The sequence below is a fragment of the Trichechus manatus genome, unplaced genomic scaffold (genome assembly GCF_000243295.1).
Source record: "Trichechus manatus latirostris isolate Lorelei unplaced genomic scaffold, TriManLat1.0 scaffold00029, whole genome shotgun sequence".
Taxonomy (NCBI): domain Eukaryota; kingdom Metazoa; phylum Chordata; class Mammalia; order Sirenia; family Trichechidae; genus Trichechus; species Trichechus manatus.
Genome location: NW_004443965.1, coordinates 17835878 through 17851428, shown reverse-complemented (window position 1 = coordinate 17851428; position 15551 = coordinate 17835878). Strand labels below are relative to the sequence as shown.

Below are 15551 nucleotides of genomic sequence, written 5' to 3'. Positions count from 1 at the left end.
GTACTGGTTCAATGACAGACATATAGACCAATAGAGTAGAATTGAGAACCCAGAAGTATATCATCCATCTACAGGCAGCTGATCTTTGCCAAAGGGTCAAAGTCCATTCAATGGGGGGAAGAAACCGTCTCTTTAACAAATGGTGCTGGTAAAACTGGATATCCATATGCAGAAAAATGAATCAGGATTCATACCTCATACCATGCCCAAAAACTAACTCAAAATGAATCAAAGACCTGAATGTTAAAGCTAAAATTCTAAAATTCCTGGAAGATAACAGAGGGTCAAAACTAGAGGATCTCATTTTTGGCATAAATAGTCTATCAAACAAAACTAAGAATGCACAGATGACAGAAGATATGTTAGATAACTGTGACCTCCTAAAAATTAAATACTTATGCTCATTAAAGATTTCCCAAGAGTGTAAAACGAGAACCTACAGACTGGGAAAAATCTAATCTCTAAAATATAATGGAAAAGTTCAACAGCTCAACAACCAAAAGACAAACAATCCAATAAAAAAAATGGGCAAAGAACATGAGCAGACACTTCACCAAAGATGCTATTGAGGAGGCCAACAAATACATGAGAAGATGCTTGCAAACATTAGCCATTAGAGAGATGTAAATGAAAACTACAATGAGATATCATCCCTCACCTGCAGAAAACAACAAATGCTGGCGAGGTTATGGGGGGATTGGAACTCTTATATATTGCTGGTTGGATTTTAAAATGGTACAACCATTATGGAAAACAGTACGGCACTTTCCAAAAATCTAGAAATAGAAATATCTTATGGTCCAGCAATCACACTCTTAAGTATATATCCTAGAGATATAAGAGCAGTGACACGAATAGACATATGAACACCTATGTTCATTTCAGCATCATTCACAACAGCAAAAATATGGAAACAACCTAAGTGCCCATCAATGAATGAATGGATAAACAAATTGTGGTACATACATACAATGGAATACTACACAACTATAAAGAATAATGAGGAGTTCATGAAACATCTTCTAATATGGATGAATTTAGATGACATCGTGTTGAGTGAAATAAGCCAATCACAAAAAGACAAATATTGTATGGTCCCACTATTATAAAAAAAGTCAAGAATAGATATACACACGCAAAGCAAAGTTCGTTGATGGTTACCAGGGATGAGAAGGAGAGGGAGGGGAATCACTTTTTAGATAGTAGACACTTGTTACTTTTGGTATAGGAAAGGCAATCCCAAATACGGGTGAAGTCAGCACAACTTGACCAAGGTAAATAAAGACACTAAGAAGTACATGAGAAAAAGGGACAATTTCAGTAAATGCTATAATATATCCAATTTTTCAACAATAGTTAAAATAATAAAAAATATGAGTGTGGTTACATAAGTAGATATGGATGCATACATGTGTACAGGAAGGCATATGCGAGTAAATGCATGTGCATGTATAGGTGTATCTGTAAGCAAAGTATACACACGTTTGTGTGTGCTGCATATATATTCACATATATAACAAACCACATACGGGCCGCAGTTATGGAAGCTTCCTAGACATATCCAAACAACTCACAGAATTGGTTTACTGGGTCAAAGGGTTTGGGACCATAGTCTCAGGGGACAACTTAGTCAATTGGCATAACAGTTCACAAAGATAATGTTCTACATCCTATTTTGGTGCATATTGTCTGGGGTGTTAAAAGCTTGTGAGCAACCATCTAAGCACAACTATTTGTCTCTTCTCATATGGAGCAAAGGAGAATGAAGGAAATCAAAAGCTCAAAGAAGTAATTAGTCTACGGGACTAATAGTCCACACAAACCACAACATTTTCTATTCTGAGACCAGAGGAGCTGGATGGTGCCCAGATACCACTACCCACCATTCCAACCAAGGACACAATAGAAGGTCCCAGATAGAATGGGAGAAAACTGTAGAACAAAACTAAAATTCCTAAAAAAGGCCAGATCTGCTGAATGGATAGAGACTAGAGGAACCCCGAGACTGTCACCCTGAGATTCTCTTTGAACTTAGAATTGAAGCTATTTCTGCAGGTCACCTTTCAGTCAAATAATAGACTAGCTTATAAAATAAACAATATCACCTGTGAGTAATGTTTTCCCTTAAACAATGAACTATGAAACCAAATGTTCAGCCCGTTAAACCCATTGCATTGAGTCAATTCCAACTCATAGCAACATAGGACAGAGTAAAACTGCCCTATAGATTTTCCAAGGAGCGAATGGTTGACTCAAATTGCTGAACTTTTGGTTAGCAGCCGAGCTTTAACCACTGCGCCACCAGGGCTCCAAATGGTCAACAGTTACCCAAAAGCAAAGATGAGAAGGCAAGGAGGGAAAGGGAAGCTGGATCAATGGAAACAAAACAAACAGAATGGAAATAATGAGAATGCTCACACATTTGTAAAAATTGTGACCAATGTCATGGAACAATTTGTTTAAAAATTGTTAAAGGGTATCCTAATTTTCTGTGTAGACTTTCACCTAAAACACAATAAAATATTATTTAAAAAATTGTGGATGAAAGGATGGTTTAATTTCTAGAACTTGCTTGCTTTTCCTCTTTTCCCAAGTGAGTAGGAAAAACAAAGCATATTTCTTTTTCTTTTCATTTGTTTGTTTACTTTCTGAGGTGCCTAGTCTTCACTTAGGCTATAACTTTAAAAATAAATCCAATAATACAGAATATATTTTTTACATTAAACTAATATCAGATCCGCCCCCCACCCCAAATATTTCAAAATCATCAATTTCTTTCAACATTTTCAAATAGACCATATATACTCATTATCATTCTTATTTCTCTGTGCAGCCCTCTGGAAATATTGCAGGCCTACAGGAGTACATGATAACTACACTCTACCAGACTACCATCAATAATGCTTTTCCATATTTGGTTGTGTTTCTTTAAATAGGCTTTCAGTTTAGAGGAGCACATATAGTTCAAATTGGAAAACTCTTACCAAGAAAGCATTCAACAGAATTTGTATAATAGTCAATGGAATTAGTTCTTTACTTTTCAAACTTCACATAGACTAAACATCTAAACATTTGGTAAAAGTCAATTCATTTTCTTTTATATGAATCCTATCCATTATTCAAAATCCACCTTAATCCCACCTCCTAGTGGAAGAAGACAGTCCCTGGATAGTACAAATGGTTAAGCGTACTTGACTACTAGCTGAAAGATCGGCAGTTCGAGCCCACTCAGAGGCACCTCTAAAGTCAGGCCTGGTTATCTAATTCTGAAAGATCACAGCCTTGAAAACCCTATGGAACAGTTCTACTCTGTGCACATGGGGTCACCATGAGTTGGAATTGACTCCATGGCAACTACCAACAATAAAGTGGAAGAAGGGATCCTAATATGCCACCGTTTGGCACTTAGCGTATACAACCCATTTTCTAACATGATAGAAAGCTATAGACACTGTTTTCAAGGTCTTCTCTCCCTCAGGTTCAATCTCAAAGCCTGTGATTTTATCTCCAAAATATTTACCCAATGTCTTTTTCACAGATTGAAAAGTTTCTTTTAAACTTGTTAGTATTGATTTAGTATAGCATTTCTCTAGAAATTAAAAAAAAAAATCATGATGGCACCACAAGTACTTGACCTTAAGAAGATTATGTGGTGAGGGCAAAATAGTACTGAAAGCTAGTTCTACAGTCATGTTACCAAAAGGAAAAATTAAGAATTATCCCTATGGACCTCCTAGAAGCTCAATTTCCCTAATCCAATTAAAATCAAATGATTTCAAATTTGCAATATATAAGCACCATATATGTTTGCAATGTTATGATTGTATCAAAACTCTCAATATATTTTTAAATTATTGTCAATAGAAATTGTTTAAAGCAATTGTTTAATTTTAACAACCAGGAAAATAGCAATTATTCTAGTCTTCACATAATGATATTCTTTAACAGCATCTCCAGGTGCAGTTAAATATTAGAGTAAATTTGAATCAAATATTTAAGTGTTCACTGGGATATTAGAACATCCAGAAATATTTTTTAAATTTGTTTTTTACTTTCTCATGCCAATTTTAATGTCCTTAATATTGTCCGCTTGAATGTAATTTCAGGTTAATAATGTTTAAAAAGCAATTTCCACAAAATATATATAGTTCCATGTATGTGCATTATAGATACATGCTATAACAGTAAACACATTATAAACAAACAAACAAACAAACAAACAAACAAAGAAATCCATTGCCGTCAAGTTGATTCCAACTCATAACAACCCTATAGGACAGAGTAGAAAACTGCCCCGTAGGGTTTCCAAGGAATAGCTCATGGATTTGAGCCACCAACGTTTTGGTTAGCAGCCTGAACTCTTAACCACTGCACCATCAGGGCTCCTACTTAGAAATGGATTGTTTACAACTGATCAGCTATTTACAGTTGATTATGCTTATCAAGTATTCAGAGTCAAATCTGAGGTTCAGTACTAGCAAATTAATAAGATATTACATCATATAATTTATATACTAACTTGCATAAGTGTGCCTACATTTATCTTTAGGTTTGTATTTTTGTCACTTCAAATCTATTTAGGAAATTAATGAGGTGTATGTCAAATAATCAAGTAAATTATGGGAAAAGATAGTGACTCTAATTTTCTATGTAAATTTCAGTAAGTCTCTTAACGTCCAGTATCATTTCTTCTGTTCTACTAGTGGAAAAAGAACTGTCTTATATTAAAATACATTCAAAAATATATGTATTAAAAATATATATATTCAAATATATTCAAATGTTTGGTTGATTGCAGTCCCAGAAAAAAACATTTTTCTTAACTAAAAAAAAAAAAAAAAAGAATCACCCCTTGATTCTAGTACAAGCTAAACATAGAACACTAGGTTGGATGTGACCTTAGAAATTATACACTCCAATCTTTCATTTCATAGTTAAGTAAACTTAGCCCCAGAGACTTAACAAGAGCATATAGTTAGTGAAAGAGTCAGGAAGAAACCTAGGTTTCCTGATTATTAGTCCATACACTTCCCACTACACCATGCAGCTTTCACAAATGCTCTATACTAATTATACTACAAAGTGAGTAGGTACATGGGGCTCTTTAAACTCTGGTAGGAGTCCCTGGGTGGTGCAAATGGTTAACGCTCAGCTGCTAACTGAAAGGTTGGTGTTTTGAATCCACCCAGAGGCAATCTACTTCTGAAAAATCATCTATTGACAACCCTATGGGGCACAGTTCTACTCTTGACACACATGGGGTCACCATTAGTCAGAGTCAACTTGATGGCAACTGGTTTTTTTTCTTTTTTTGAATTCTGGTGACCTGTATGGATGAGTCACTAGAGACTACAGTTGTGTTTGTGCTCCCAGGCCCCTTCTCCATGGAAACTCACCTTCAGTATTGGAAATGGGGGTACTGTCACATTTGCTTTCACACTGCTGCATCGATGGAGGCCGAACAGTTTCTGGACAGTCACTAGATGCCTGTCCTGTGTAGGAGAGACATTGCACAGTCCGCATTTGCTGTCCAAGGCCGCATTGAGCAGAGCACTAAATCCAAAGATACAGGAAGAAAGGAAACATTCATCTCAACAATTTGCAGGAGGTAAAAAAGACACTACACACATTACCTTTTAAAGCTCATATGTCATTCATCTTTGAGAGGCATATGATTAGGTCATTCTACTATATAATTAGTTTGGAAACTCAAGGATTATCTTATTACCCTAGAAAATGGAAGCAATATACCTCCCAGAAGACAACACAGGGGGATTTCTCGGGACATCACTCCAATAATTCCAAGCAGGGATGGTGAATTCTAATAGGAGTGTAATGAGAAAATCCTCATGATGAAGTGGAATAATCAGATTCTAGGGCTGGAAGATCACTGTTGCTCCCTATCTATTACAGGCTTGTGGGCAAATAACCTGATGGCTTATTGGAGTGCTCTGTACCTTATAAAAATATTAGTTCAGTATAATAGCAGTGACTGCTTTGGGGCCTGGTGATGGGGCCAGTTTAAAAAAAAAGTAAGTGCCTCAATTTTTCTAAGGTATTGTCAGTCACCAGAGAAGTGGGTCTGGTGTTAGCCAATTAGCATGTCTCCTCCTTTTTCTACTCAGGCATTCTGACCTGAAGTTACCCTCTGCGTGGCTGATCTGCTGTCCAGGCTGAAGAGTGGAGCTGGGTCTATTCTCACAGAAAGCCTGTGAGATTTGGGATCAAAGGGATGAGAAGCTAACAGGTGCCAAGACAGGGGATGATGATGTTTACAAGGTAAACTGACTGAAGCCCCACTGGATTTGCTTGCAAAAACTCTCAAAGCACTTACAGGAGTTGCAAGGATGTTCATAAAGACGCTGTGATGGTTAATTTTATGTGTCAACTTGGCTAGGTTATGGTGCTCAGTCGTTTGGCCAAACACTAGCTGAGATGTTATAAATGAAGTAATTACACGTTTTTAAATCAGTTGGCCTTAAGTAAAGCAGATTATCCTCCATAATGTGGGTGGACCTCATCTAATCAGTTGAAGGCCTTAGGAGCAAAAAGAGTTTTTACTAGGCAGTATTCTGCCTCCAGACTGTAAATAGACATTTTGCCAGAACTTGTTCATTCATTTCTTCCCATCATTTGACCTATGGATTTTGGGACACAAAATTGTAGTAATCTCGTCCTGGTCACCTGACCTACAGATCTTGGAACACAAGAGTTCGGGCATCTCCAGCCTATCACCTGACCTATGGATTTTAGGACACAAGACTTACAGAATCTCCAGCCTGTCACCTGGCCTACAGATTTTGGACTTGCCAGCCCCCAACAATCGCATGAGCCAATTCCTTAAAATAAACCTTTGTCTCTTTCTTGATAGGTAGGTAGGTAGACAGATAGCTAGGTAGCTAGCTAGCTAGCTAGGTGGCTAGACATATTACAGATATATCTTATTAGTTCTTTTTCTATAGAGAACTCTAAGACAGACACTATTTTATTTTTAAGTTTCTAATACAGAATGGCAAATAAATGTACCAAAAAATTTATTAAAGCATCTTTGGAAATGTAATTTCACTGGATATTCTGAGTTTTAGGAAACTAGATTGAAAATGTAGGTGGGAAGAAAAAGACCTGACGACATTTAAAAGAAAAATATCAAATCGACAGGTGTAAATTTGGTGAAATCACTAAGTTTTGGTGAAAACTTTCAGCCGGCCTTTATAAAACAGTGCATTGAAACAAGAAATATATAAGGAAAGAAATGCCTACCTGGTGTAAAATAAAAAATATTCTGTACTGATTCTTCAATAGCATAATATCAATTATGTATTAGGAAAACTGTCACTCTTCTACAGTAAAACACATTTTGACACTAATTGCATATAATGCTTTCATGTGTATTCAACTTGAGCACGTTGTAAACTAAATTAACACTCAAATACAAATGCAAAGCATTAATTATTTTATGATCATATGTCTTTTGTCTCCCCACAGGGCTGAGCACAGAGTTGGTGCATTGTTTGTCTAAATGAGTACTGAAAATTGTTGCACTCTGCCAAATGCAATAAATCAACAAAAGAACCCAAATGCATTGCCATCGAGTCGATCGCAACTTATAGTGACCGTATAGGATGGAGGAGAACTGCCCCATAGGGTTTCCTGGGCTGTAAATCTTTACAGAAGCAGACTGCCACATCTTTCTCCTACAGAGCAGATGGTGGGTTTCAACCATCAACCTTTTGGTTAGTAGCTGAGCGCTTAACTACTGTGCCACTAGGCCTCCTCTAAATGAAATACAAGAGTTGTGTAAATACTGCCATACTCTAGCAATATTGAATTTTGATCAGAACTTAGGTAACTATTTCTATGAAATGCTACTTTTAATAAGTAATGGCAGGCCTAGATTACAAAATAACAATATCATACTGAATTACTATATGCCATTATGATTTATTTGAGTCTCAGATATTAGAAAATGACTGTTATAATCCACAAGGCTAATTATGAAACCAGAGGGCACTAATTGGCTGGAAATTTACTTCCGGGGGCATTATTATTATTAATATTTTATTTAATCTATTTTTTAAAATTTTATTGGGTTTTAGGTGAAAGTTTACAGCACAAATTAGTTTTTCATTCAGAAAATTTTTTTGCTACTTTTTATTAAAATTGTGTAAATAAACACTGAGAAAAGAAGTTATTTGTGATGTGGGACTGGGAATCTGTGTGCCTTAGTTTTTTTTTTTTTAATAATTTATTTTTGTAGTTGTTGAGAATATACACAGAACATGCAGCAGTTCAATAGTTTCTACATGTACAATTCAGTGACATTGATTACATTTTTCAAGTTGTGCAACCATTCTCACCTTCCTTTTCTGAGTTGTTCCTCCCCATTAATATAAACTCACTGCCCCCTAAGTTTCCTATCTAATCTTTTGAGTTGCTATCGTTAATTTGATCCCATATAGATAGTTCTTAAAAGAGCATAAAGCTCAAGGCCAACATTCTTTAATAGTTAAGCTAAACTATTGTTTGGTTTTAGGAAGACTTCAGAGGATACTTTTGGTTTAAGGTTTAAAGATTATCTTAGGGCAATAGTTTTAGGAGTTCATCCAGCCATTATATAAGCTCCAGAAACTCTGGATTTCATGCGAATTTGAAAGTCTGTTCTACATTTTGCCCCTTTTGATCAGGATTCTTCTGTAGAATCTTTGATCAAAATGTTCACTAATAGTAACCGGGCACCATCTGGTTCTTCTGGTCTCATGGCAAAGGAAGCAGTTGTTCATGGAGGCAATTAGTCACACATTCCATATCCTCCTTCTATTCCTGACTCTCCTTTTTCCTCTGTTGCTCCAGGTGAATAGAAACCAATTGAGACCTTTTCATTCAAAAACTTTATACACAAATTGTTTTGTTATATTAGTTGCAATCCCTGCAATGTGTCAGCATTCTCCCCCTCTCCCTTTCTACCCTGGGTTCTCAGTGTCCATTCACCCAGTTTTCCTGACCCTTCTTGGCTTGTCATCTTTGCTTTTGGGCAGGTGTTGCTCATTTGGTCTTGTATACTTGATTGAACTAAGAATCATGTTCCTGATGTGTGTTATTTGTTTTATAGGGCCGTCTAATCTTTGCCTAAAAGGTGGACTTCGGGAGTGGCTTCAGTTCTGAGTTAGCAAGGTGTCCAGGGGCCATAGTCTTGGGAGTTCCTCCAGTCACTGTAAGACCAGTAAGTCTGGTCTTCTTTTGTGAATCTGAATTTTTTTCTACATTTTAATCTCCTTCTGCCTGAGACTCTTTATTGTGTCCCTGTCAGAGAGGTCGGTGGTGGTAACTGGGTACCATCTAGTTCTTCTGGGCTCAGGCTGGTGGAGGCTGTGGTTCATGTGGTCCATTAGTCCTTTGGACTAATGTTTTCCTTGTGCCTTTGGTTTTCTTCACTCTTTTGCTCTGAATGTGATGTGACCAATGGATGTATCTTAGAGGGCTGCTTGCAAGATTTTAGGAATCCAGATGCTACTCACTAAGGTAGGATGTAGAACATTCTTAAATTCTTTATGAACTGTTATGCCAATTGACCTCGATGTCCTCTGAGACCATGGTCCCCAGCCCTTAGCCCCAGTAACTCAGTCTCTCAAGGTGTTTGAACATGCCTAGGAAGCTTCTATGACTTTGCCTTGGTTAAGCTGTGCTGACTTCCCCTATATTGTGTATTGTCTTTCCCTTCACCAAAGTTAAAACTTGTCTACTATCTAGTTAGTAACTTCCCCTCCCTCCCCTCCCTCGTAATCATCAAAGATTGTTTTTTTCTATGTGCAAACCTTTTCTTGGGGTTTTATAATAGTGGTCTCATACAATATATGTCCATTTGTGATTCACTTATCTCACTCAGCATAACACCCTCCAGATTCATCCATGTTGTGAGATGTTTCACAGATTCATCATTGTGCTTTATCACTGAGTAGTATTCCATTGTGTGTATGTACCATAATTTGTTTATCCATTCATCTGTTGATGGGCACTTAGTTTGTTTCCATCTTTTTGCTATTGTGAATAATGCTGCAGTGAACATGAGTGTGCATATGTTTATTTGTGTGATGGCTCTTATTTCTCTAGGATGTATTTCTAGGAGTGAGATTGCTGGATGATATGGTATTTCTATTTCTAGCTTTTTAAGGAGGTGCCATATCATTTTTCATAGTAGTTGGACCATTTTACATTCCTAGCAACAATGCATAAGAGTTCCAGTCTCCCCACAACCTCTCCAACACTTGTTATTTTCTGTTTTTCTGGTTAGTGCCAGTAATGTTGGGGTGAGATGGTATCTCATTGTATCTCATTTTGATTTGCATTTCTCTAATGGCTAATGATTCCGAGTATTTCCTCATGTGTTCTGCTGGCAACCTGAATGTCTTCTTTTGGTGAAGCGCCTGTTCATATCCTTTGCCTATTTTTTTTAATTGGGTTATTTTGTTGTTGTTGTTGAGGTGTTGAAGTATTCCATAGATTTTAGAGATTAGACCCTTGTCAGATATGTCGTAGCCAATTTTTTTTCCCCAGTCTGTAGGTTCTCTTTCTTACTCTTTTGGTGAAGTCTTTTGATGAGCGTAAGTGTTTAATTTTTAGGGGCTCCTAGTTATCTATCTAGTTTATCTTCTGTGTTTGTGCATTGTTACTTATGGTTTCTATTGTATTTATGCCATGTATGAGGGACTCTAACATTGTCCCTATTTTCTTCTTCCATGATCTTTATTGTTTTTGGTTTTATATTTAAGTCTTTGATCCATTTTGAGTTAGTTTTTGTATATGATGTGAGGTATGGGTCCTGTTTGATTTTTTTCGCAGATAGACATCCAGTTTTGCCAGTACATTTGTTAAAAAGACACTCTTTTCCCCATTTAATGGATTTTATTCCTTTGTCAAAGATCAGCTGACCGTAGGTGGATGGATATACATCTGCGTTCTTGATTCTGTTCCACTGGTCTATGTGTCTGTCATTGTACCAGTACCAGGCTGTTTTGACTACTGTGGCTGTATAGTAGGTTCTGAGATCAGGTACTGTGAGGCCTTCTACTTTGTTCTTTTTCTTCAGTAATGTTTTGCTTATCTAGAGCTTCTTTCCTTTCCATCTAAAGTTGGTGATTAGTTTCTCCATCTCGTTAAAGAGTGCTGTTGATATTTGGATCGGGATTGCATTATATCTGTAGTTCATTTTGGGTAAGGTTGACATTTTCAGAATGTTGAGTCCTAGAGCATTATTTTTAAAGTAACTCAATATAATTCCTCTTTGACATGCAGAAGAACAATATTTAATTTTTCTTTTATCAAAAACATTCTACTGCTAACCGAAAGATTGGCAGTTTGAAACCACCAGCAGCTCCTCAGGAGAAAGATGTGGCAGTCTGCTTCTGTAAAGATTTACAGCTTTCCAAACTCTGTGGGGTCACTATGAGTCGGAATCAACTTGACAGCAGTGAGTTTATTTTTGGTTTTTTTCTATCAAAATATACCAAGTTGTTTTTCAAGATTTTAAGGTGGACTACTGCAAGATAACACAATTTAAAGGTAAATGAGAAAGAAGAAAGAAAAAATAGAAATTGAAACATAAAATGGAAGTGAGTCTAACATAAAAATAGATACCAGGAGTCCTATGTACTTGCTTCCCAATTCATAGTGTACATCAGATAAAAATCAATTGCAGGTTAAATATTAATAACATTTCAAAGATTGTCAGTCACATGATCAAACTGATTTTTGATTAAGAGACATTACCTCTATTTTGCAAGTGGGAAAATCATGATACTGCTGTTACCTGATTTGTTCTTGAATTAGTTGAGAGAGCTGGGAGTAGAATCCAAAGTTTGGTAGCTTCAAATCTCTGGCCATCTAGATGATTTCTCTTTTAATTTTAACTAAAAATGTTAGGATCCAAGGAGTAGATATAAGTGGGAGGTATGTAGGTGTGGGAGAAGCATGTCTGAGGGTATGTGTGTGCCCATGTGTGTCTGCTGCTGTTTGTGCACTGTACCACACTCACAACATACCTAGATTTCTACACGTTATTTCTCATCTCTTGAGCCCTTACAATGACTGTTATGGATTGAATTGTGTCCCCCAAAAATACGTGTCAACTTGGTTAGGCCACGATTCCCAGTATTGTGTGGCTGTCCTCCATTTTGTGATTGATGTAATTTTCCTACGTGTTATAAATCTTAATCTCTGCCTGTGGTTAATGAGGCCAAGATTAGATTATGTTAAAGAGGATTAGGGTGGGATGTAACACCCTTACCCAGGTCATATCCCTGATCCAATAAAGGGAGTTTCCCTGGGGTGTGGCCTGCACTACCTTTTATCTCTCAAGAGATAAAAGGAAAGGGAAGCGAGCAGAGAGTGGGGGACCTCATACCACCAAGAAACAAGAGCCAAGAGAAAAGCGCATCCTTTGGATCCGGGGTCCCTGTGCTGAGAAGCTCCTCAACCAGGGGAAGATTGATGACAAGGATCTTTCTCCAGAGCCGACAGAGAGAGAAAGCCTTCCCCAGGAGCTGATGCCCTGAATTCGGACTTCTAGCTTACTAGACTGTGAGAGAATAAACTTCTGTTTGTTAAAGCCATCCACTTGTGGTATTTCTGTTACAGCAACACTAGATGACTAAGACAATGACCAATCAGGAACCTCAGGTTTTTGTCCCAAGGTGCTGCTTCAGCAGGAGCCCACAGTCCCATTGCCTTACCTGGCCCCAGTCTCCAGTCACCCAGCGAGGAGGAGGGCAGCGGCCCAAACTGCAGCGGATACGGACAGGAGGTTTGCTTTCCTCTGGGCATTGTGCAGCTGGGAATGTTTTAGAAAGGTCACTGCTCTTGCACAGAACAATCCGATGCTTGAATCCTGGACCACATTTTGGAGTGCACTGGAAATAAAACAAATACTAATGAATAACGACAGTCTAAACACAGAGGAAAATTTGAGGAAAGTCTTTCTTGGAGTAAATGTGTATTTGAGTATAGTATATATATATATACATAAAATTCTAGGCAGTCTCTCAGATATGAAAATTCCTTAAGTTTTTTAAGCAGAAGTACTTTTATCTTTTCCCTAAGGTCTTTAAGAGCTAAACCCAATGTTTGCTTTTCTTGGCTAACTTATTTTCATCTTTTATTGGGGGTAGGTTTATTCGTCTGTTCCTCCCTATGCTTGGCCTTATTCAGCTGTGATAAGATGCTATTTTTTGGAAGGTCGAATCCTTGGTTTCCTATTTGCTGGGTGTGGTCTTCTGAAAAGAATTCTTATGTTATTCATAGACCACAAGAACTTGTCTCCGTGAAGGAAGCTAGGGGTTGATTTTGATGTGCATTCCTATAGTGTGGCAGCTAAGAATATATGGCCGTGGGTGAAGGCTTATTGCATAGAAGATCTCTGTTTATCAGTTAATCATAATGAATTTGACTGCTCTTTACAATTGGGACTGTCCTCCAGAATGAGGAAAGATGCTTCTTCTTATGTCACAAACCCAATTATTTGCCTCTTCTCCAGGCTAATTGGGGTGCTAGTGCTCTGTTTCTGGAAGTCAGGCTTCCTGTTTAACATCGTGGCTGACTGGAGCCTTTCAGCTTTCTCCTATGCATGTCTCCACTCCTCCTTTCCTTAAAATCTGTGTCTCCTCTGAGTCAAGTGAGGACTTTACCTACAACATTTTGAAGCACTGTATCTGTCCCTTACATTTAATAAACATTTCCAGATCTCCTACAGGAAATATGCTAGAAGACTAGCAGGGTATAAAAATAAATAAGATATGTGAACACATAGTTAATGTTAAGTATCATAAAAGAGGATGTAGAATATATAAACTCTTGTGTCACTAATCACCATCTATCTGTTTTCCAGTTATTTATATACATATCTTCTCCTCCCAGCCAGACTATAAACTTAAGATTACGGTCCATTTCTGATTCATCTTCATACCCCCTCTCAGTATCCAGCAGAGGGCTTTAAATAGGCACTCAATAAATATATGCTGTCCTTTAGCTGGGAAGATGATGGTCTCGATTCACCATCAGGTGGGGCTATCCCCAATATGTTTTTCTAGGAGGTGTACTATACATGGGATGGGGATGTCCAAGTGAACACTGTACACACTCGTGAATGGCTTTATCGGGGGCAGTCCTTGATCCAGGAACATGTGGTAGAGAACGAGAAAAACATTAACATTCCTTTAGGGGAACATCAAGGATCCCAGGCAAACTCTCCATTACAATGTATGTAATAACAATACACTTCTTTCAACTTAGAAGCATTTCAAAGAAGAATAACATACAGTTTTTTCTAATAAGGCTCCAGAAGAGGCTTTTGTCATGTACCTAAAGAGCAAGAAGGAAATTATTGATATATATAATTCCTTTTCATAGCCAAATTGACTACCTTACTTCTTGCTGCTGCCTCACTCTGCCTATGTAATCAATTACTAGGACCTATTAATCCAACTCCTAAATCTCTGTCATGTCTCTTGATTTCTCTCCAACTCCACTGCCATTAACCTTACTTCAGACAAACATCATTTCCCACATTAAGCAATGGGTTTCTAATAGGTCTCCCATTTCTTGCTCTTGCCTCACTCCAATCTAAGCTTCAGTCAGAGGGAAATTTCTAAAGCACAAATCTGATTATATCCCATCCTGATTTTGAAAAATCTTTCAATAGATCACTATTATCTTCAAGATAAAAACCCAAAATATGCTTATTAGATTGTAATAGTAAGGTTCTGCTTGTCTTTTCTTGTTTGTCTCTCTATATCCTAGCCATACTGAACAATTTTCAGTATTCCTTAGTGCTAGTTCATTGCCAGGCACAAAGCTAACGCTACTACTGCTGCTACTCACTACTACCACTATTACTACTACTACTAGCTAATTAACAAGGATTGTACCAAGTGCTATAATTTATTTAGTCCTTGCAAAAAATCCTGTGATATGGCAATTATTATCCTGCTTTTAAAATGAGAAAACAAACTTAGGGGAAGTGGTTGATAGAAAGTCACACAGCTATTAGATGGCAGAGTCATGCTAAGGCAAACTCTTGCTGAGCGTCTCCTGCATGTTAGGCACTATACTATGCCCTTTGCATAAATCATCGCATTTAATTCTTATAACAACCCTATTGCTTTATATTTGAAAAAAACCAAAACATGCAATAATTTCTGTAGAATGACTAAAGTCCTTATTCCAAGTCTCTTGAGCTTGCTTCACTTTTGTTTTTATTGTACTTTAGATGAAGGTTTACAGAACAAATAGTTTCTCATTAAACAGTTAGTACAGATATTGTTTTATGACATTGGTAAACAACCCTACGATATGTCAACACTCCCCCTTCTCGACCTTGGGTTCCCTCTTACCAGCTTTCCTGTCCCCTTGTCCCTGGGCTGTTGTGCCCCATTAGTCTCATTTTGTTTAATGGGCCTCTAGAATCCTTGGCTGAATGGTGAACCTTGGGAGTGACTTCATTACTGAGGTAGAAGGGTGTCCAGGGGCCATACTTTTGGGGTTTCTCCAGTCTCTGTCAGGCC

General features: G+C 37.5%; 1 protein-coding gene across 1 annotated transcript in view; it reads right to left on the bottom strand.

The window, feature by feature from the left end:
- Nucleotides 1-15551, bottom strand: part of ADAMTS6 (ADAM metallopeptidase with thrombospondin type 1 motif 6) — a 297249-nt gene that overhangs the window by 11768 nt on the left and 269930 nt on the right. The window contains exons 23-24 of the mRNA XM_004374547.3: nt 12726-12902; nt 5397-5553 (exon numbers count right to left, since the gene is read on the bottom strand). Of these exons, the coding sequence (XP_004374604.1) occupies nt 5397-5553; nt 12726-12902 (334 nt within the window). The remainder of the gene's footprint in view (nt 1-5396; nt 5554-12725; nt 12903-15551) is intronic.